The 22,453-nt window shown below is 43.7% G+C and overlaps 1 protein-coding gene and 1 non-coding gene across 4 annotated transcripts; both read left to right on the plus strand.

The window, feature by feature from the left end:
• The first annotated feature begins 30 nt into the window (after positions 1 to 30).
• Positions 31 to 21,620, plus strand: PTCD3 (pentatricopeptide repeat domain 3). 3 transcript variants are annotated; one of them, XR_005104139.1, is made up of 25 exons: positions 31 to 153; positions 1,383 to 1,432; positions 2,514 to 2,553; positions 3,586 to 3,631; positions 4,373 to 4,441; positions 5,735 to 5,839; positions 6,257 to 6,380; positions 7,456 to 7,574; positions 8,317 to 8,390; positions 8,705 to 8,792; positions 8,898 to 8,958; positions 9,242 to 9,324; positions 9,998 to 10,142; positions 11,198 to 11,248; positions 12,172 to 12,255; positions 13,189 to 13,217; positions 13,716 to 13,819; positions 14,902 to 14,980; positions 15,067 to 15,157; positions 16,358 to 16,443; positions 17,629 to 17,774; positions 18,650 to 18,691; positions 20,017 to 20,175; positions 20,577 to 20,774; positions 20,943 to 21,620. XR_005104139.1 is itself a non-coding variant. In XM_037387140.1 (24 exons), the coding sequence occupies exons 1-24, from the start codon at positions 59 to 61 to the stop codon at positions 21,010 to 21,012; spliced, it is 2,040 nt and encodes a 679-aa protein (XP_037243037.1). In that variant the 3' UTR covers positions 21,013 to 21,620. The 3 variants fall into 3 exon arrangements, 1 of the variants encoding a protein (XP_037243037.1); XR_005104141.1 differs by lacking the exon at positions 31 to 153 and adding an exon at positions 328 to 442; XM_037387140.1 differs by lacking the exon at positions 20,577 to 20,774 and having other exon boundaries at positions 59 to 153.
• LOC119142587 lies at positions 9,035 to 9,175 on the plus strand. Its single transcript, XR_005102345.1, has one exon. It is a non-coding gene; the product is annotated as a small nucleolar RNA SNORD94 (small nucleolar RNA).
• Positions 21,621 to 22,453: the final 833 nt, after the last annotated feature.

Genomic DNA, 22,453 nt, shown 5'->3' on the forward strand with positions numbered 1-22,453 from the left:
CCCCTGCGGCGGCAGTGGTGCCGCCTTGCTTCCCAGAGGGCAGTGCGCCGGTACCGGCATGGCGGGGCGGCGGCTGGGGGGCGGCTACTGGCAGCAAGTGGTCTTGCTGAGCCGGCGGTGCTGCTTGCAGGGCGGGAGGCGGCAGCGCTACCGGTAAGGCTCCGCTGTTCCCTCAGTGGCGGAAAAGAAGGGCCCGGCGGCGGCGCAGGGGAGGAATAAGCGGGCGCGGGGGCCTGGGGAGGTGAGGCGAGGCGGGGAGGGCCGTGCAGGCGCGGTAGGGGACTGCGCATGCGTGCTGGGGCTCGGGCCGCTGGCGGGCGCCTGGGGCGAGCCGGGCCGGGCCGGGCCCGAGGCGGGGGAGCGCGGTTTCCCTACTTTTGCTGAGTTCTGCAGTTCGGAGCCGTCCTGGGAGTGAGTTTGAGCTGTTAAGTGATTCCTAGAGGTAAATCTCCCAAAAAGCAGGTGAAGGGAGGGAGGTTGCTTTCAGGGTATGCCTCAAGTGAAAAGGACCCGCTCCATTGGGTGCTTTGTATAGGCAAAATATAGCTCACGTCTGGGATGGTGAAATCGTACCTAATAGGTTTATGTAACATATATGGACGGCTGGAATTATGCATTATGACTGTAAAGCACAAATGTTTGAGTGCATGTTAACAAATGCCAGAGTTACAGTAAGGCTTTAGTGTTAGATTGCTTCATGAGCAAAAAAACCTAAAAGTATTTTAATATAAACTTTTAATTTGCATTAAAAGCAATAAAGTGTGAACAATTCTAAGAAAGATTTGGAGTAGTGTCATGTGACTGCACTGAGCCCAAAGCAGCTACTTTGTGATATTCAGCAGAAGCAGGTTTATGTGGATGTGCCTTCTGCAGCTGTGGTTATATGAATGTGCTGCCTGCAGCTCTGTAGGACTGGGCATCTGGAAATAAACAGGTCTGATTCCTCTGCATCCCAATTCAGGGTCTTCTGCCTGTGTACACAGTACTCAGGTCTAGAATATTTTTCAAAATGGTACTGCTTTCAGCTGGATCTTGCCTCTAAAACACAAAATGTCTTTTCTAGACACTTTTTTTGTTGTTGTTTATGTCCAGGATTTTCTTTCTAAGGTGCAGTAATCATGCAAACTACTTTAAATCCATGATGTCCCCAAAAAATAATTACAAATTTTATGTAACGTGATTTTCTGTGTATAACTTATTGTGTCTTGAAATTAGGGCTTTAAGAGAAGCATCAGATGTGAGTTTAATCATAACAATTTGGAGTTAGTGCTACATTTCCCCTCTAATGTGTTAATTAATTCTGATCTGTAATACACAATTTCATTAAGCTAATTTTGCCACATTATTGTGACTACCATTGCAAAACTCTGATTGGTTTATAGGTGCTCTTCCAGTAGTACAGTTCTTGGGAAGACTGTGGACAATTCAGAAGGTATGATACCTTGATTACTAGTTTCTTGTTATGTTTTTTTTAATCTCTAAACAACATAGTGTGTCAGGAGATAAAGACATAAATACCCTCTCCCCCCTTCTTAGATTTTCTTTTCCCCCGTCTTCGTTGTGCAGAGATTTTCTGGCTTAACTTGATTACCCTCACCACCAACCAGCTCTCTGCTCTGAGACCACGAATGGAGTTTTCCAGTTCCATGAGCTGTCCAGTTGCTCTTTGAGATGTAATAAACTATAAAATAAGAATAAGGAGCTTTCCACCTTGAGCCTGACAGTTTCCCTCACGTTCTCTGTACTCCTTACCATGTTTCTATGAGGAGTTTTGGGAGAAAAGTTAGTTGGAATGCTTGGAGCTGTGCTGCATGTGGGAACAAGTTTCTGCCAGTCAGTAACAGCTCATGGAAGCATCAGCACAGAGGCAGTGGGAGAAGTGCATCTGCAGACCCTGGCTCTGGGGGTTGTAATCAGGAGATCCCACATGCTCCTCTCTGTGTCAATTTGTTAAGATGCTTTACTAACAACCTCTAGCTTCTGATTTTGGTATTGTCGTTTTTCTTTTTTCCTCTTTTGGAGAACGGGGGAAATTGATCCTTGGGGTGGAAGGAACTGAGCAGTTGGTGTCAGGCTGTCAGAGCAGAGACCTGAGAGGGCGCTTTGCTGCAGCATTCAGGCAGGCTGAACTAGAGAAGCCAGATGGGAGGAGATGGCAGACTTTAAACTGGGAGACTACAAGTAGGGAAGCAAGGGTCTGGGAAGGGTTTTGACTCAAATGAGAAGATTTAGGATAAGGATGATTGAAGAAGTTTGAATGGCTAAAAGGGTACAATCTCTTTAACATTTGTTTACCATAGGGCCCTGATCCAGTCTTCACATAAGATACTTAAGCTCCCCACCGGCTTTTTCTGTTTGTCATTGCAATAAATTGTGGCCTGCGTTAGACTGTAATTTTAAAATCCTTGCTTTAGTACTTTCAACTGGATCAGCTTAAATCATCAGTTTTCACAAGGTCGCGATTTTCTTTAGGCATCTGTTTCCAATAAGAATTTCAATACTGTTTCTCATAGTTACTCGAGAAGAAATTGTGCTCCCCCGAAAGAAAACCTGGTGAGTATTTACTCCTGGAATATTTCTTGACTTGGAAGAAAATCATTGTTAGACAGCTAAATGTAGTCCTGTCTACCAAAGCTGAAAAACAGAATTCGGGCTGCTGTATTCCTAGATTTAATGTATCACTAGTGGCTTTCCTGCTGACTGGGAGCTCTGGGAATATTCTTGACTCTTACTCTCTGTGCAAAACACGTGTACTCTGTTCCCGACCTTTCTTTCAAAAACAGTTATAAGGACTGCATTTTTAGACATAGTTCTGTTCCTTTGTAAAAGATCACATTTGGTAGAAATCTGTAAAATCAAGTTAATTTGGCTGTCTGCATGTGGGTGTGATTCTTTCAGCAAAATAAACTTGACCATTGATAGCTGGCTGAATAAATCCTATTTAGAAATTGCACAGCTGAACGAAAGCTATTTTGTTGAGAACACTTAAGATGAAGTTGTATGAGTGTACAGCAAAAACTTAAGTTTATAGCCAGTTGATGTCTGCATGTAAACCTAAAATAAGGCCACCTTCACCGAAACACTTGCACTGGCCTTTTCTTGTTTGCTTCAAGCACAGCCAGAGTCTTAAGGAGCCACAGGCACAGGAGCCCTGAGAAATCTGGTTTTGTTCTGGGGCTTTATTTCTCCCAAGACTTGTCTTGGAAGGGGACTCATGTATCTGTCCCTCAGCAATGGGGGGCCCCCGAGAGAAGCATTCCAAGGAATTCTTTCTGTGTCCCTTCCCTACGTTCTTTCTTTGATAATGTATAATAAGGGCTGGAGTGGTAGCAGGAAACACGCATGCTTTTCTGGTTTTCCTCAAAGTCTTTTTCCTGTGGTTATTGCAAAACTGAGACCATTTTTGCTGTTGAGTTTTCCCTGCCTTTGCAAAAAGTGCTGTTTTCTAAGTTGAGCAAAAATGTTGTTTCCTAGAATTGAAAAGGCTTATAGGCCAGGATAATCCTGTGCTTGTTCTGCATACGATGTTATCCATAATATTCAAAGTCTGCAACCAAATATTAATCAAAAGTGCTTTATGTTTAGGGACAAGCTAGCTGTTCTTCAAACGTTGGCTTCTACCGTGAACAGGGTAAGTAGTTCTGTTGTTAGGGAAATAAGTCACGTTTTCCCTCTCACACAATAGCCTCACACCCTAGAAGCTTATAGTCCTACTTTTGCCATTCTACATCTGTTTTTTTATGGGGTTTCACTTTTGCTCAACACATTTTGCTGTGTTTTTGAAGCCTCCATTCTACTGCTAAGACAGAGCTGCAGCTACCAGTGAAAGCTGTAATACTTTGATAAGGCTTTTGCAAATATCAGGAGCCAGTTCCTTTACCAGTTTGGCTTCCCAATCCAGACTGCCTCTTCCCGATCACAGTCCAGAAAGTAAGCCTTGCAGAGAGCAATGAGTGTGTCTGCTCTTGCTAGGCAACAATTGTAAATGCTGTGATGCCATTGTTTAGTCCTGTCTGTCTTGAATTCTGGAAACTGAGTCTTACCCTGCAAGTCCCCTCAGTTCCGCCGAGAGTTACTGTTGTGGTCCTACTTGCTTTGCAGGGTGTTTACTGCTTGTCATGTTATAGTAAAGACCCTTTTGTTGTCACTGTGTTAGCCTGCGTGTGTGCGTATAGTGGAAATGCTTTTTAAGCTATTTTCAAACAGGCTAAACCCTTTTGAACAAGAGGAGCTTTTGTAAAATGGGCATCAAGTGGTCGTTAGGATGGAAGTGTTCATTGTGCCTTAAAGTCTGTGAGGCAGTATGGTATGCCTGCAGCATGCCAGTGTACATAACTATAAACATTTCAATCCTGGGTTCTACTTTCTACAGGATCCTACTGCTGCTCATTATGTGTTCCAGGATGACCCTTTCCTTATGCCAAGAAATGCAGCCAATTCTGTAAGTATTGCCTTTCAAGTTCTTAATAACTTCCCCCCCTCCTCCATCTAGGCTGTAAAAACTGTCTAATCGGAGCCTAGTTTCAATTATAAAAGAAAATGAAGTATCAGATTTTTTTCAGAATTTTCTCCTCTGTATTTCTGAATGCATAATGACTAGGATTTCTCTGGACAAATACACCCTGCACACGCAAAGTTATCTCTTCTTCCTGCCCCCATAGGGACCTTCCAGCTGTCACAGCTCTGTTAACATTCCTGCTAGTCGGTGGGTTACCTGCTGAGTTGTTCTGTCTCTCCATGTTCTTAGTCCGTTAAATAATTCCCAACAGTAATTCTTTAGGTGAGGCATTCAGCCTGTTAAAACAGTGTTTACATACTTTAGATGTAGACTGTGAATATGTGGTGTTCCAAGTGTTGAGATTTTTTGCTTACAGTTTAGTTAAATCTGAATTAAATGTGTGACTTATACACACAAGTATGTTGTACATTTTGTTACTACCTAGACTTTGTGTTACTGGTTTACTGTCCTGGCCAAGCCCCAGGAATTTTAGTTTTACCACAGAGCAGCTATTTGGTAACTTAGGCTTATGGAAATAGTAGTATTGAGATGATAGTAGAAAGGAGTTTTCCCCTGATGTTATCTTTGCATATGATTAAAGAGCATGAAGCCAAGGCAGGAAAAAGCAGAACTGCCAATGAGAGCAAGGAGGAGCTGCTCTGTGCAATGTTAATCAGAGCGCAGTGAGAGAAGCCTGGGAGCTGAGATAGGTCGTCACAAGGCTACAAGAGAACTTCAGTTCCTGTGCATACCATGGGTGAAGCCATGTAGAAGACTGAAGGCAGCTGTTGAATGTGAAGAGTTTTAAAAGAAATGGCAGAGGAGGATCTGACTTTAGAACTCCAGGAAAAGAGGTGAACGGGAATGAGGTGATGCTCTTGGAAATGACAGAGAGAGAAGCGTCCAAGTATTGTAACTAAAAAGAGAGATACTTTTGAATTTGAGATAGTAGTGCAGCCTTTCAGGTGTCTGGTACAGAACTTTGTTGCTCGACTAAGTAACAAGGATGTAAATTATAGTCTCATTTAAAGAACAGACATTCTTATATTAGCATAAATACCAGAATGTTTATCTGGAGTGTTATCTCGTGCCTGTGTATTTAGCAAGAGTTGAAAAGAAAGGATGAGTTTAATTTGATCCCATAAGAATGCTCAGTGTTAATGGAAAATGTTTTTCCTCACTCTCAGTCTTCTAATTGTATGTTTCTTCATCTTGTTCTCTCTCATTCCTATGCAGCGTCTGTTTTTATTGTCGAAGGAGTCTGGGAGAAATGCTGCAAAATACATTATTAAGCAATTTCCTCAGTATTTTGACAAGACCTTTGCGGATCCCAACGTACTAGTAAGCTTTTTGTTTTTCATTTTCATTGTATTTGTGCTTTGTCAGGTAGTGAAATCAACTGTGAGACTGGTCCAAGACTAACATAAAAGGATAGTTTTGTTAACTCTTGCAGACAGTTATGAAAGCAATACTGTATTTCCATTATGTTTCTGAAGTGAACATTTTTCCTTTGGAAATCAATACCAGGTTTTTAAGATAAAAGTAAGAAAAGAAATGTTTAGATGTTGATTTAACTAGCATGAAAGTGAGAGATCAGGATGTGTGGTCCTTCAGTCACCAAAAGGACTGCTGCTGTTAGGCTGGGAGAGTCGGGAGATTATCAAAGCAGAGTACTGGGCGAAGAGTATTTGGTTAGTGGTTTAGTGATGGTTTAGAGAAGGTTTGAGCTTGTGTCTCACTTGTACTCTTTGCTTTTAGTGCTTGATGCCTGAGACTCTTACACCTCAGATTGAAGGAGTGAGTGAGGAAGCTCTAAAAGAGCGTATCCACCTCAGAATGGTGAAAGATTCTGTGAACATGTTCGATCAGCTCATACAAGCAGGTATGTGGGCACCTGCCAGATTCCGTGGTGGAGCTCTACTTAAATTGTGCCAGAAATACTTCAGTAGCTGGCACAGGCTGTGGATGCAGTTTCATGACTATGTTGCTGCCTTTCAGAGCTGACTCTGGTCTGGTAAAGTGGTTCTCCAGAATTACTGGGCTCTCCTTAGCCACTGCTTGTCTGACATGTCACTTTGGTGATAAGGAGAACAAATGATTTCTTGGCCAAGAAGCAGATGATACAGTGTTGAGTCTTTTCTCTTCCAAAGTGGAAGAATTGTGATGCAGTAGAGCAGGGCCTGTTACAGGTGGATGCCATGTGACTGGGTGATACCATTCTGCCTGCAAAGGCCCTTGTGCAGTAGCATCCTGGTTGGTATAAGCTACATCTGTGCTGAGCACTGTGCTGCTCTGTTGGACCGGTATAGCATACCAGCCGAGTGCCCCTCCTGTGGACCTGCCCTCAATAAGTGAGTTTTTCTCAGTTCTTCCTTAATTTGGACCTTATCTCTGTTATGTGTGAATGAGGAGGAGACAAAAGAAAACTAACTGATATGAGGCTCTGAAGGAGGAGGAGTTACTGGGAAGGTGAGACCTTCTTATACCCACTGCAAGATGGAAAGGAGACGGTTCCATCAAATAGCTCTTTTCTTTTGTTGGTTTTAAATCTGTTTCATAGAAAGCGAAACACACAAGTGGTCTTCATAGGAGGTGTATCCTAGGAGTGGTTATGAAAAGCACTAGAAATTTTGAACATTGCGTCGGGCTTGTGCTGCTTCACAGTTCTGACTGCCAGCTGCCACTTCCCCCTCTCACTTGGTCAGGAAAACTTTACCCTTTCAGCGGTTTCGATAGAAAAACAGAATCTGTAGTGCAATGTTAAAATTGTCTCCTGCTGTGAATGGGTTCATGGAAGTATTAGTGTTACACTCGGGTTTTACAGTCTTACTAGAGAACGCCTTTATGTTGAAAGAACAAAGTGGTGTAACTGGGTGTTTGAAAGTTTTCTGATACAGCTGTGGAATGATGTGTTCTTTATTCTCTTTGTGACTGTTGTACATCCTCATTTTCTATAGGCACCCCTGTATCTCTGGAGACCACAAACAGCCTTTTAGATTTGTTATGCTTCTATGGAGATGGAGAATCTACTCCAGGAAAAGAGGAGGAAGGCAAAGAGGATTTGGAAGAACCAGGGGTATGACAAAACTGTTGATCTCTATTTATTTATAGTGGGAGTGTGTCAAAATGATGTCAAGATTTTGGTACTGTGACTGCCTGCCTGAGAGATGGTGTGAAGCAGATCAGATGCAGTCAACATTCCCAAGAGATACAGCAGTCCTGTGTCTGACCTAGGCGCAAAAGTAGTTTCCATAAATCTGAACTTAGTGGCTGGAATCCCATCTTGGCTTAGTTCTGCTGAACTGTGTGTAAAGAACTGTTTCTTGCTGACAGCCTTGTTTTTAGGTGCCTGCAAAGGCAACCTCTGGTACCTCTAGTATAGATTAGGTAGTTAAATTTTCTTCCACCTGAAGCACATTAACTAGATTTCAGTGAACTTGAGGGTTCCTTCTGTGAACTCATGGTATCAGGTCCCAGGGTACACTAGCAGATAGGTTGCATAGGATCTGTCCCTGGGAAGACTGTTGAGAGGGAAAAAGTTTTACAGAGTATTTGTTACAGTCTCACAGTTCCCACCAATTCCACAAATACATATAATTTGCCTTGTTAGTATGTTTAATAACATAACCAGTATCCTTAGTCTAGTTACTGCTTCCTGAACATTCTAATAGAAGTTATTTTAATATAACCCATTAAAAACACTTTTGGTAGTATATAAATTGCTGCTGAACATCTGTATTGTTACCAAATTGTGTCATTTGATGTTTAATAGTAACATCAAACTCTGAGAAACTTTATTTCTACGAAAATCTTTCTAGGTGAGCACTTCAGAGCAGAAGGCTCCAAAGAGACAATTCCAAAGAAGTTCACAGTCATCTGGCTCTAGGTGGAGGTATACAAAATGTTGCTAATAATTCCGTATTCAGTGGGTTGTGCACATGCATTGCTATAAAACAGACTTCAAGACTTTTTAGCGGCCTGTACTCGCAGGTGTTACTTGTTAAATACATCTCTGTGTACTACTCTTTAAAAGTGTCGATGGAACTCTAGTAAGTGATCGTAGAATAGCTCATAGTATCACAAGTAATATGTTTGAGTGTCAGCCCTTAGGAGTACTGCCAATTATTTTGTTCTGCACGTTGCATTCTTTTCCTGAAGGTGTCTTTTATTGAGTTCTTTAAAATTCATCTTGTTCATTGATTCTAGGGAAAACAACAATGCTGAAAGGATATTTAAAATAATGCCAGAGAGGAATGCACACTCCTATTGCACGATGATCCGTGGGATGGTGAAGGTAAAGTTATCCTTCAGTGTTGGAACGACTTTTTTCAGCTTGTGAAATCTCACAAAATAGTTGTAGAGATTGTTTTATTTTTGTTGGATTTTTGGTTTTTTGCAGCATGGGGCTTCTGCTAAAGCTTATGACATGTACATAGACTTGCTGAATGAAAGACACAAAGGTAAGTGTCTCCTGGTTTTCCTTTGCAGTCTTCCAAATAACAGAAGCCCGTTGTTAGGTACATAAATACCTGTTCCATGGCAATGATGATTGGCGCAGGGGTACGGACCTCAGCTAGATCATGGGAGCTGAGTGCAAACCGGTTATTCAGTGCAGCTGGCATGTGGCCGGCTCACTGGAAACAGGTTTGCATGAGACTTCGCCAAAAACTGAGCCATGTTACAGTAAACTGTTTTCTGTAGAATGTAATTATTAGTTAAAACAAATTATCTTTTATTTTCTAGCTGATGTGCACACCTTCAATGCACTGATTACAGCAGTCCCATATCTAAAGGAGAGGTTCATAGAAAGATGGGAATTAGCCAAGGTAAGAAGGTAGAGCAAAAGAGATGGGGAAGGGGTAAGAGTGTAGGAGCTGAGTCTGCTTTCTCAGTAGAATTTTGCAGCTGTTAAAAAAACTAAAAACAAGTGCTTTGTACGAAGATACTAATATCTGCTGCAAAGGAAGTACAGTAGTTTAAACATAACAAACTGAACTGTTGAGGAGTGGAAAAGGTACAAAATCCAACCTTGCCTTTGTGGAATGATTTGCCTTGTGAGAACATAACCTGATCCAAAAACTGGTGGGACGGGAAGCAATCGGGAAGTGCTGGGAGATAAAACCAAACAATTTTAGATAAAAACTCCTTTGAATTGTAATTCACGTTGGTGTGATGGAAATGGAATTTTGAGGGGTGACATTACAGGCTCCAATTTTAATGATGTAAATCAGTAACGAAAAAAGTATGTAAATTTAAAAATTTCCTTGATGTTCTAGACACAATTCTCCAAGATATAATCTGATGTAGTTTTGTAGTTGTGGGTTTTGTTCAGGTTAAAAATTAGGTGGTACTTCCTTAACAAATTATCAGTTGACGTAGAGTCATTCACTTGAAGGGGGTGAGAAGGATTAGGTTGAGGAAATGCATGTATATCTACCTGAAACCTGAACTGTGTTCCATAACATGTGAAGCACTAAGGATTTGGGGATTTTGTTTAAGGTCTTCCTGAATCACATGGCTCAGCAGGAAGTACAACCAAATCTGCTAACTTTTAATGCTTTACTGAAGACTCTGAGAAGATGTGGTGGTGTAGGCAGAAGTATGTCTTTATTGGTAATAAAGGAAATGGAAGCACTTGATATAGGTAAGAGAACCAGAATGGTTATTATATTCCAGTGCCACCTCCAGAATAGTTAACTTAAGAGTTCAGCAGCAAACAGCACAGTGATTCCTAGCTGCAGGGAGGAAGTCCAGGAGTTGTGGAAAAAAGCATTTCTCACTGTGTTCTCAACTTTATTGTTCACTTCCTTTTGCAAGAGAACTGAGAAATAAAAATGTGTAAGTACTAAATTGTGGCTACTCAGCAAGCCAGTGCCAGTGGATTTCAAATTGAATCATTTTCAGTCTTTGATCAGTGTTGATTACTAATTACAATATAGTAGGTGCACTTAACCCCTTAGGTCAAATAATGAAGCATTTTGATGCTGTAGTCTTTTAGGTTAGGAGCATGTTTATCATTATGTTTTCACCTGTAGTTGCCTCTAGCTGCTCAAGGGCAGGTGAGTGTATGCAGTGGGGGAATGTGTCCTGGCCCATAGGCTCTTTCTTAACTGGGTCCTTATTGTAGTACTGCTGTAGAAGTAGTGAATAATATGAATATATCTTTGCAGCAGTCCACTGAGTCTGTTAGCTTCTCATAGATCAAGGAGATTCACTTCACAAGCCATCAAAGCCAGTTCAGGTCTATATATATCTATATCTCACAGAAAAAAGCTTTTGATTTGGTTATGTTTTTTGATGTCAAACACTGCAAAAACAGGGAATATCTGCATAACTGATGTCATGTCTTGTGGAGTGTTCTTTGCCCCAGTAACATGCTTGTTGATAAGCTAAAGATACGTTAATGAGCAAAAGGGAAACTTAACTGTGAAGTATTTTTGCTTTTAATTTAGAGCAGGGAAGCTTGGCTGCTTGCCCCATAGCAATACAACGCTTCAGCTGGTGGTCCACCCTCGGGTATATCTCTCCCAGTTGTAATGTGTATATAGGAGGTCTAGTTCAGCATTAGCATGAACAGGGAAAGAAATCTGAGTAAATGTATGCATGCCACCTGACTGGAAGGGCCAGAGACTGAATTAGAACTCAGGCATAATGTTCAGTCAAGAATGCCAAAGTAACTTCAATGTTTTTGCTTTTCAGAGCCTAGCCTTGCAACGTATGATCATCTCCTCTTTACATTTTATAGAGGCGGTATGTGCAATACCAACTTGTTCATGAATGTGTCCTGTTTAACAGCTGCTTTAAATGATATCCAGACGTGATGGGTGAAGGCAGTTGATCATAGATTAAAAGGCAACCTCTTATGTGTGCAATCCCAGTGTTCCCTGTGCAGTCTGATTGTGCTTGGGTGGAGAAAAGACCACAGAGGATCATAACCTCTTACAAAGAGGGAAGAGTCCTTGTGTTTTGAGAAAGGGCGGAACTGGAAAGAAAGGGAGTTTCCTTTCCATTTGTGGCCACAAGCTGATAAATCTGAAGAGCAAATGCTACTCGGTCTCTGTGGAGTCTGGATCTGACTACAACGTGTGTGATTTCATAGACTGTACCACTCACATGAAAGAAAGTGCACAAGGATTCTGTTTTTCTGCAACAGTTCTGTGTGTTGGAGACATCATGAAATAATAGCTGTTAGAGGGCAGGAGCCTTTAGCCAAAAATCTGTGGGCATGGGAAGAGGATAGGCACAGTAGTCATAATTGCAGCCCTTCTGTTTAACAGATGTGAAGGAACTGCTCTGAGGTCTCTGGGTTTGGGTGGGGGTTTTTTCTTGGTTATTTTTCCCTTTTAAAAATATTTATTTGTTTATGAAATGCTTTGCTTTTCCCAGTGCAGTCTTCTAACAGACAAACTTCCAGGCCCATTGGATTCCTTGCTAGAAGGTAGTTTAATCTTTCTGAATGTGCCCTGTTGCACTGTGGAAATCTGGCAACAGTAGGACAGATTTTAGAGCAAATAAAATAGTGGCTGGTTTGGAGCACCATGAGAATCATGACACTTGTTTGAAATCATGTTGCTTGTTTCCACTTCCACATTATATCTGTAGGCTGACACTCTTTGCTAGTGAAGTGCTTAGCACAGCTGAGATGTGGTGTGGCTTGTCTCTTTATCCCACAGTTGATCTTTCCCCGTCTGGCATCATGTCTGAGGTGCTGGATGACGTTGAGAAGAGGAGTTTCACTCCCCAGGACCCTGATGATGGTAAGGGACTCCAATATCTGACAATTTGCATTGATTAAGTTTGGGTGAAAAGGTACCTATGAATTACAGGTAGTTTTACCCAGCTACAAAAAATGAATGCAGCTTGCTTATATCAGTCCCTTTGACACTTTTATGGAGACAAAGAAGGACAAATTCCAGTGCCATTAAGCTGTGCTGTGCATTGGTGCGCTGGCTTTTGTGTGGAAATAGTGTATCCCATGTGAATGAGTGTTTGAGCCCCATAACAACAAAAACCAGGAAGCTATTTACAAGACTACTTTAAGGAGGAACATCTGCTAGTAGCTTCACTAAATGATACACATCTAGTGAACAGCAGGTTTTTGTTACAGTGTGGTGTGAGTGCCTATTCTAGTTCTTCCTAATGTTTTTCAGCTCTGTGCTGCTTTGAAATGTCAGTTGCAAAAGCAAGAGTTAAAGCCTTGCCAAATGGGAAGGAGACATTTTCAGAGAGTAGTTGTATGTTCTTGGGCAGCTCTGGGGTGTGCTACTGAGGCGGGTAACCTGCCTGAACACCTGTCTGTGGCCTGTGCTCTCTTCCAGTGGAGTAAATGGAGAAGGTGAGCGATGGGGCTGCCTTTTTTTGTAGCCTGCCTGTTACACAAATAATGCAGTCTTGCATCAAACGAGAACATAGCTTTTGTAAAATTGCCTAAAGTCAAACAGATCATCTGCTTAAATCTGTTTCCAAAAGCATGGCAGCCTAGCTGCCTCCAGAGCACTGGCTAGAAAAACTCATGCCACACCAGAGTCTCTACATACAAAGTGAAGATCCCTGCTACGCTGTCAAACTGAGCTACAGATTCAGCTTTCTAATTTATCATGTCGCGTCTGTTCTCTGGGAGGCCAGTTAATGAGCTGCTGTATGTCTCCTTGAAAGTTTGAAGCTAATAAAATTCATTTTCTCCCTTTCAGCCAATTTCTTTGCTACTGCTATGCAAGTGGTAAGTGCCTCTTTTCTGCAATCAGAATTCCTTTGAGCCCTCCAGCTGTTTAAGAATTGCCTGTGAGTTTTCCAACCTGTCATACAAGGTTTATCTCCCTTTTTCACGTGTTCATCATCTCCTGTAACTTTATAATTCTGCATTTGATACCTTCTAAATTGGTAATTTGCATGCCTGTGATACATGCATCTCTTGCTAGAGATGGCTGCATAAGTCCCTGTCTGCTGTGCCTTACCTCCTGCTTTTAGTGACGCTGCAGTGGTCGGACTGTCTCCGCACCAGAAGGTGTCACTTTTGGTTAGCAAGCTCTCACTCACTGCGAGAGGCGTGCGTTTGTCTTAACCAAACAAAATGCCTAGGCAGTCACTGCACTGATTTGTGTCCTGTTAAAAATGTTTTGTCAGCTCATTGCTCTTCATACCTTTGTGAAAGTGAGTCTGAGAAGGATGTATTAAGTGTTAGATTTTGTAGTTTTAAAATTTGACTGGTTTATTGCAGTGCTGTGATCTTAAGGATATTAAGCTTGCCTATCGCTTAAATAAGGCAATGGAGAAGGGAGACAACTGGAAATTCTTGGACATGGATCGGTTAAATGTGTACTGGTGAGTGAAGTGCAGCTTACATTAAGCATCTTGGTGTATTGTTCGTTTGAATACGAGCTGGGATTCAGACGTTGCACAGAAGGATGCTTGGTTAACGCCAGCTGCTTATTGTATGTGCAGTTTGGGAATTAGGTCCCTCTTAAGAACAGTGATAGCTTAGGATGTATGCCCAGACTGAAATGGAGTGTCTTGAAGTATCAATTTAGCTTCATGCCCATTCAACAACTGTACCAACCAGCTGTATTTTCTACAGTCCTGTTGTCCACTTAGGATGGCAGCTTAGGAGGTAACACCAAAACAGTGTACAGGTCAGCAGAGCACCTAGCTCTCTGCGTGGTGTTGTAGAGAGAGGTTGCAGTGCAGCTGGTGTATTTAGGCACAAAACTCCAATGGGTTCAACCATTTGACACTGCACTCAAGGCATCTGAAACATTTTTACAGATGTCATCAAGTGCTGCAGTCACTGAATGTCATCAAGTACTTGGAGGATACTGATTTGAAGAAAAGCCTGTTTAGGCGTTGGAAGTAGAGATGCTCCAGTGAATTAATGAAAAATAATTCTCATCACAATAAGATGCTGTTTCAGGGTTGGCATGACACACACACTTTTACCTTATTCAGCCTATAAATAAATCAAAGAAAGTGAATGGAAATTAATTTCTTGGTGTAGGGACATTTTTCTTAGTGCACTGGACCAAGGTCCCAGGCTTGTATTGCCAACTTGCAGAAGTAACAGAGTTAATTTAGTTCACTTCTTTAAGTGGCTCTTAACCAGAGGTTGCATTTGAGACAGATGCAGATACCTCAAACCTGGTGTCAGGCAGGGAGATTGCATATTTTCAGTATTTTAAAATGTAGTGGTCTAACTTCTGATTAATTCTGCCAATTACCTAGTGTCAGGATAAAAATGTCTCACAAAAGACGCTGCTGCTTTTTTAATTGTATGGAGTATTGCAATCATACAGCGAAATTTCCCTCATCTGCAGTACCAGTCTGACTAGAACACCATCATTTCCTGGTGCTTCTGTATGGTTTGGTTGATGTACTCATTACTGAATTAGAACACTTTTCCCTTCCTCTAGGTCAAAATTCTTCTCATTGTTGTGTATGATGGAACAAATCGAAATTGTGTTGAAATGGTACAAAGAAATGTCCCCTTCGGTAAGTGTGCATTAGGGTAAGCAAGCTTCAAGTGTGGAGAAATGGAACAGTTACAGTTTACTGAAATGATTCTCTTCCTTCATCAGCTCTTCTATCCAACTCCTAAAAATATATTGGACCTCCTTCAAGCACTCGATGCAGCCAACCACTTGGAAGCAATCCCTTCGGTCTGGGAAGGTTAGTGATAGCCACATGGCTACATAGGCAGTTTGCTTGATGAAAGTCAGGAGCAGTGCAAAGTGGGAGGTAGTTGGTAAACTTCCCAGTACTCAGATAGCCATGATAAGGTGCTTTGGCATGAGGGATGTTACTCTGTAGTGCAGCGGTGGGACTGTTGTGTTAGAGAAAGGCAGAACCGATAGCGCAGGCTGTCGGAGCAGTCGTGTCTGTGTCACAGTTAAATGTCAATGTCTTGGAAAACTGAATGCTTACCAGAGAGTACTACCTGAACCAACAGCTCAGACTTAAATCATTTAAATTATTTGCCTGTTCATTGCTCCTTAAGAAGAGGAGACAAGCATGTAGATACAGGCTTTAGCACACAGAAAACATGCTACTGTGGCCCGACACTGAGGGGACAGACAGGTTCTTTTAGGAGTCCTTGGTAGAATGATGACCACTAATTCCTAGTTACAATTAAAGCTTTATTTTCTTAACAGTATTTTATGATTAGCGTAGCTTAGGATTTATAATCAGAATAGCACAGGATTTCTGTAAGCAGAATCAGTGTGGTTCAGTTTTATAAGTAGCGTAGTGCAGAATTTTATAGCACCACTTAGCTTATGGTTTCTAATCACCTGGACCTTGTGTAGATTCGGTCAAATCTTAATATTTGGTTTGCTGTATCAACATAAAAACCACAAGCTAGCCTTAAAAAACATACAAAAGAACATGAGTCACCACTCAGTCCTCAGGGGAAGCAGATGATGGTGGAGGTGTCTCTGGGCACCAAGGAGTCATGGGTCTCATAGTCCACCAGCAGTTCAGGTCCAGGTTCCCACTGAGGACCTGTAACTGCTTAGTTTTATAGGCAGCGCTGTTACCTGCCCTTGTCTGTGACGGCGGCGTCACTGCCGCTGGGTTGGCCGGGTGCCTGGGACCTTGAAGGCCGTTAACAAAGGGAGTAGTCAGCCTGGCGCCCAGGAATCTTGAGGCCAGCAGGGAGAGGAAGAAAAAATCAGTTTGGTTCATGTACTTGGTGTGCAGGACCTTCAGGGCCTGATAATGAGGGGAAAGGGAACTCACACATGACCTGCTTGGTCACAAAAAATGGCTGTTTGCCCTACAAAATGGTGTTAGCTATGCTGACTAGATTACCAGGAGTTGCGAGGAGGGGATACGGGTCACACTGACGAACTACTGCCTTTCTCTAAACAGATATGAAACAGCTCGGGTTTAGCAGGAAACGTGACCTGTTGGAAGAGCTCCTGGCTTTGATGAGCAGGGAGCAGCACCCTGATGAGGTAGGGAAGCTGCCGTGGTTTAACCCCGGTAAACGGCGAAGCAGTGCACAGCCGCTCGCTCGCTCCTCCCCGGTGGGATGGTGGAGCAAATCAGAATGGTAAAAGTGTAGAAACTCATGGACTAAGCTAAGGACAGTTTAATGGGCAAAGCAAAAGCTGTGTGCACAAGCAAGCAAAATCCCATCAGCAGGAGGGAGGTGTTCAGCCACCTCCAGGAAAGCAGGGCTCCATCACATTGTAACGGTCACTTGGAAGGGCAAACACCATCACTCCGAACATCCCCTCCTTCCTTCTTCCTCAGGCTGTTATTGCTGAGCATGGTGCCATATGGTATGGAACACGGAATGTCGCTGTGGTCGGTGGAGGTCTGCTGTTCCAGCTGTGTCCCTTCCCAACTTGTGCACCCCCAGCCTGCTCGCGGGTGGGTTGGGGTGAGAGGCAGAAAAGGCCTTGACAATGTATAAGCACTGCTCAGCTAAACTAAAACATCCCTGTGTTATCAACACACTTTTCATAACAAATCCAAAACATAGCACCATACAAGCTACTATGAAGAAATTTAATTCTGTCCTAGCCAAAACCAATATAGAAGCTCAGTGAAAAGAGTAGAAATGTCTCCCCGTTTCTGTGTGCAGCGCACGGACTCTGTGTAAGTGCTGCATTATTGTCCCTGGTTAGTCCTAGAGGTCCAGTTCCAGTGCATATACATGATGAATTTCCAGATCTGTGTAAGCTTATTCAGGCCTGCTGAGCCCTTCAGATTGTCTTCAGTCTATAGAGAAACCTCAGACTAACACAGGAGAGGATCACTTCCTTACTGGGGTTCGGAAGAGTAATCCAGCCCAGCTGGCCACATCTCTGGGGAAGTACATGGCAGAATTCAGGAATTTTTGCCGAAGATGTTATTGCAGTACCCGGCTTCTCAGGCTGAGGAGGATTAAAGGCTTATGCGTGCTGCAGAGGTCTCTTAGCTGCAGCTGTCCCTGCAAAGCCATCTTGGTGCTTTCCTAGGGGGGAGACTGGCCCTGACAGAAGTGAGAGCTTTTTCTGCCAGGACTAACCGCTGTTAATTCACAAATCTAAATCACATACGGGGCAGACCGGTAGGATCTGTAGGAAGAACTGTGCTGAAAAGGATATGTTGATTGTAGAGGTTTGGGGATTAATAGCACAATCTTTTCACAGATTCAGCTGGTGTTTGCCAAGTGTGCTGAAGACATCAAAGCTGTCCATGAGCAAACTGGGAGGGAGGCCCCACTGGAATGGACAGGCAGTGCCCTGTGCCATGTTGCTCTGTTGTTTTCCAGGGCTGGAAGAACCCAGGATGCTTGGTACGTGTGTGGCCTTCATGAGCTGTTGGCTTGCTGACACTAACTCAAGGCTTAATCACAAAAATCAAAAGTTAACAACTGATTGCCTTGGAATGCTGGTGCGGCAAAGGGAGGGGATAAATCCTTCTGGGAATGTGAGGGATTTTTTTCTTAATTTTATTATTCATTCTTGGCACCAGGTTACAGTTGTGAAGCTTAAAAAACGATTTGAAGTTAACGTAGCAATTGGCTTAGAGCATTGTACAGCTGCTTATGGCAAAGCGGGGTTTAATTATCACTTCAGTAAGCACTGCTGATTTCCTACAGCTTCCTATTTTCTACTTTTCAGAACTCTTTGAAATTCAAACTTCTAAAGAGATTAATTAGCGTTTTTTAATTAAACATTTAATTAGAATTAACCCTAATTAAAACTCTAAAGAGAAATTTTTTTAGAACTCTCCAGTAGTAGAATTTGCTGTCCTCAACTTGAAATACTCAACTTGAAATACTGGTTAAAATATTTCCTCTCCAATTTAAAGGTTCTGAGCTCTTTTTTGTTAAATACAGATGTTCTTTTTGCAGTGATTCATTTGAAACAAAGAAGTGGCAAGTACCCTTCTAAAAATATGTAGTATTTTAAGGTAAACTTGCCACCAGCTACAATTTTTATTTTTTCTGCATGACTTAAGACACTTCTTGTTAAACAGCTGGTAGATATTGCATCTGCAAGATGTCATAGGATCCGTTTCAGATCTTTGGAGAAGATTGTTTCATGACATGGAGCTTGCCTGTGTTTCAACAGGGGCTTATCCAAGAGATTTAGTATCTGCCTGTTACTGTTTTACTGTTTGGTGTTTGGGTTTTTTTTAATTATTGCTTTGTTTTCTTTTGAACAGGAACATGATGGAGCATTTCCAGAAAATCAATAGGATTCCCACGTAAGTACTTTTAGGTTCTGACTTCAGGTACTGCATCTCCCCTTTGGCTGACATCTTGCATTTCTGTTACGGAATTGTAGAACAGCTTGGGTTGGAAGGGACCTTCAAAGGTCATCTAGCCCAACTCCCAATTATAACTGATAATAGTGGTCAGTATCTAAGTGTGACTTCCAAAGCGTGAGTGTGTGTGTCTGTCTGTGAGCACGAGTGTTTGTTTATCCAGTGATATGTTCCAAGACCTTTCTGTCTTGAAAAATATTGAAAATGCAAAGGAAGGGTTCAAGCAGTTGGTCCTTGAGATGTCGCTGAATGAAGCTCTGGGACATGGAGAACGTGGGCTACAACAGTTAGCTTTTTCTCAGGATTTTGGGGGCAAAATTCTGTTTGAATTAGCAAAGAACTTCTAAGGAATAGCAATATGTTTTACTTGTTTCTTTTTAAAATAGAATTAAATGCTTGGAGCTCGTCTAACTGAACACTGTGAGGGTGTGTGGTACCAAAGGCCGCTGTCAGGGGCACTCCATGCTTGCCTGTTTCTGCAGACCGCCACTAGCGTGTCCCAAGGAAGCCTTGACATTGCCAAGCTGCATCAGAGAGCCTGTCCTAATTTCAGGAATAGAGAAAGGAGAATTCTTCTGAAGTTGTGGTGTACTTGACAGTTTGTGGCTGCCACAGGTCGTGAATGGAAAGAGAAAGGAAGTCTTTCCCCTGCTGTTACTAAATGGATCAGAGACTTCTGTGGCTGAACTGACCCCTGCCTTCCCTTCTCTGCCAAGCAACCTGTGGCACCAGCTGCAAACACTTTTTTCCCTGCCTGCAGGCAAGAGAGGTGTCTGCAGCAGCTGTCACAGGTGACAAAGGAGCAGAGCCAGCACTTCAACTTAAAATGGAGCTGGCAGGGCTGAGCCAGCAGCTCCCAGTGCCCACAGACGGCGGCGGGGCAGCCTCTGGCGGGTAGATGCCTGCCTTTGATTTAGAACGCTATTAACTGTTCCTTTGCCTCTGCCAGCCACGTGAAAGAGGGTTAGGGCCTGGTGTGGGGGCTGTAAAGAGGGCAAGGTTATTTCGGCTGCTGCTAAGGTGGCGTCCTTACCCTAAGCAGTGAGCTGCCGCCCTCTGGTTTTGTGCAAGGAGCATCATTGCTTCCTGCTAGCATAGGAGTTCCCAAGTGCACCACATCAGTGCAGGATGAAAGGTGTGGGGAAATGCTGACAGGAGCAGAACTGGGCTGGTTGAGTGATCTGAAAATCTGTTGCCTCCTCGCGCTCTCTATAGCACCTGCTGTAAGTTAATGCCCACCTCACTCTTTGCCTTTGCTTTTGCAGTGACCGGGTGATGGATGAGTTCTTGAACTGTGCTAAAAAAAACAGCTGCCCAGATGAGGCAGTTAAGTTGGTGAAGCTGGCGGCATCCCTCGGTCTTCCTTCAACTGAGAGGCTTAAAAGCAGAACGGAGAAGGAATTTGAACTCTCTGAAAAGCAGAAGTAAGTTGGGAGTACTTCGTGTTGCTGCTGAAGGGGTATAGTAGACAGGGTGTCGCGGGGGTAATTCCTGCAGAAAGGCTTCTCCTCCAGGGTGGCAGGGAACTGGTTTCAGAACGGTGTGCCTTTGTGTTGATGCGGGTCGATTCTCGCCCCTAAAATGGCCCCTCAGGTTTTGATTCCATGCTGCATCCATCCCACCTAGGAGGGAAGGTGATTTCCCGTGATGAGGTTAGCCTTACCCACTGCTCGGATCTGCTGTTGCCTTTCTTTTCCTAGCTGGGCCTGGCCACCTCAGGGACACCGGCCGCAGGCTAGCGAAAGCAGGGAAGTGGTACAGGGTGGCCCTGCATGTGGTTTGCAGGTTCTGAGGCTTACGGCAAATCTCCCTTGTGTCTTGCCAGCCGCTGTTGCTTGCTGCTGAGCTGCTGCAGCCAAGGGCAGATGCTGGGCTTAGCCTTGAGGGACCACGGTTTGGAGGCAGTGGTGTGTCTGGAGGCAGTGGGGTGGTCCGAGTGAATGAGTAACTAGAAGTCCAGCTCCCTTGGCAGCTGGCCCACAACTTCCTGGGGGACTGAACTCATCTGCTTTTCCAGAAGGAGGTGGGTCTGCTTCCACCAAATGCTGGGTGGGCCTGTCCTTTGAGGATAATAGGCATCAGACAGCCCATAATGTTCTCTTTGGAGGGGGTCTACCCTGTGTTTTGGATCTTTCTGTTCAAGTAAAAGTCACAACAGGTGACTGATTACTGGACTGTTTTATATACGCAGGAAGGCATTGGAGAGTATCAAGTCAGACAGCGACAGCAGCGATAGTGACAGCGACAGTGACCACGACTAGCTGTCCCTGTTGCCGCCGCCTTGGGAAACCTGGGAGCAGCCGCTGCCTTGCCGAAGCTGCTGTGAGAAGTGGAATTACCAGCGGGCTGGCTTCTGGGCGGTGCTGCGGGACAGCTAAGTGTGCCCGAGCGTTCTGATGGACATGGTCCTCGGAGCAAGCTACAAGCTGTCCTGTTCCATTGTCTCGGTAACTTCCAATGTGGCGTGGGCTACGCCAGCACCTGCAGGGGCTGACTCCTGCCGGGCAGCAGCGCCTGCTCCAGCAGCTTGGCCTGAGGCTCTGGAGGGCTGCAGTGAGAGCAGAGCTGCTCCCTGGAGGCTGCTCGGCCGGTACAAGACTTGGACAGCTTGAGCAAGACTTCTCTTGGACCTCCTGTGACTTAAGCCTGTGCCGGATGTAATTCCTTTCCAGCTAATTTTAGTGAACTACTTACATGCCAAGACGACTCTGAAGTAAACACTGCGAGTAATGCCATACTCATTACCTGTGCTGTTACTTCTCGTCCTTTCTGGTGTTTTGGGACGGGCTTTTTGACTGTGGATGTTAAAAAGCTACAGTTTGTCCAGCTGGTGGAGACTGCATCTAATAAATGGCTGACATTAAAGTGAGCTGTATTCTAGTAATCGCTAAGCAGGAACTGTTGATTACAAAGTGGTGCAGCTGCTCCGTGAGGCCAGAACCACAGCACTAAAATGAGGTGACGCCGCTGTCCTGCTCTGCCTTGCAGGTAACTGGCCTTCACGGCATTGTGCTGCTGTTCTCACCCTGTCTAGGAAGCTTGAAGGGGTTTTTTTTGAGGTATTTCTCTTGAACAAGCAAAAGTGGCCTTGTTCCTGAGAGAGTTAAACAAGGTGCTAGCAAAAAATCATTAACGGTTGATTCCCTTTGTGAAAAATAAAACGGTGGTATGAGTGGTGCTGCAGGGCAAGTAAGACCACTTCAGTAGCATGTTCCCTCAAGACAAGTCAGTAGCGAGTTCAGGAAACGACAGCTGCTGGAGATAGAGCAAACTACAGCTGAAAGGCTAGAAGTCAACTGTTCCTTGCATTACAGGAGTGGGCAGAGAAGCTGTTCGGAGGCAAGGTTTGCTCCAGAAAGCAAACGTGCTTCTCCCAGGACAGCCTGGTGCAGGGGGAGATCAAAGGGCTTCTGGGGGCAGCGACAGCGCTCCTTGCCGTATCGTCCTGACAGTTTCAAACTGGATCAGCAAGGAGAAAAAGCCAGTTACTCATTTCAGCAAGTGAGTGCTAAGTATGATCAATCTCTACTGGTAAGTCTTAAAGGAAAGGTAAGAGAAGGAAGGAAGGAGCTGGGTCTTTACATGAGCTCCTGTGGTTGAACCGGTCTGACTTCTAGACAGAAATACCTGCTCTTCTAAAAGTGGTCTGACAAGAACCATAGAGGGGTACAAGTCCACCAGAGTATGTGCTCTGATACCAGC

This window comes from Falco rusticolus, chromosome 1 (genome assembly GCF_015220075.1).
Source record: "Falco rusticolus isolate bFalRus1 chromosome 1, bFalRus1.pri, whole genome shotgun sequence".
Classification (NCBI taxonomy): domain Eukaryota; kingdom Metazoa; phylum Chordata; class Aves; order Falconiformes; family Falconidae; genus Falco; species Falco rusticolus.

What these genes read in the sequence shown, in the direction of transcription:
- PTCD3 (XM_037387140.1), top strand. Translation starts at nt 59, where the DNA reads ATGGCGGGGCGGCGGCTGGGGGGCGGCTACTGGCAGCAAGTGGTCTTG. An exon ending in CTCCCCCGAAAGAAAACCTG is followed by an intron (nt 2,554 to 3,585) that starts GTGAGTATTTAC and finishes CTTTATGTTTAG; the next exon opens with GGACAAGCTAGCTGTTCTTC. An exon ending in GAACTCTCTGAAAAGCAGAA is followed by an intron (nt 20,176 to 20,942) that starts GTAAGTTGGGAG and finishes TTATATACGCAG; the next exon opens with GAAGGCATTGGAGAGTATCA.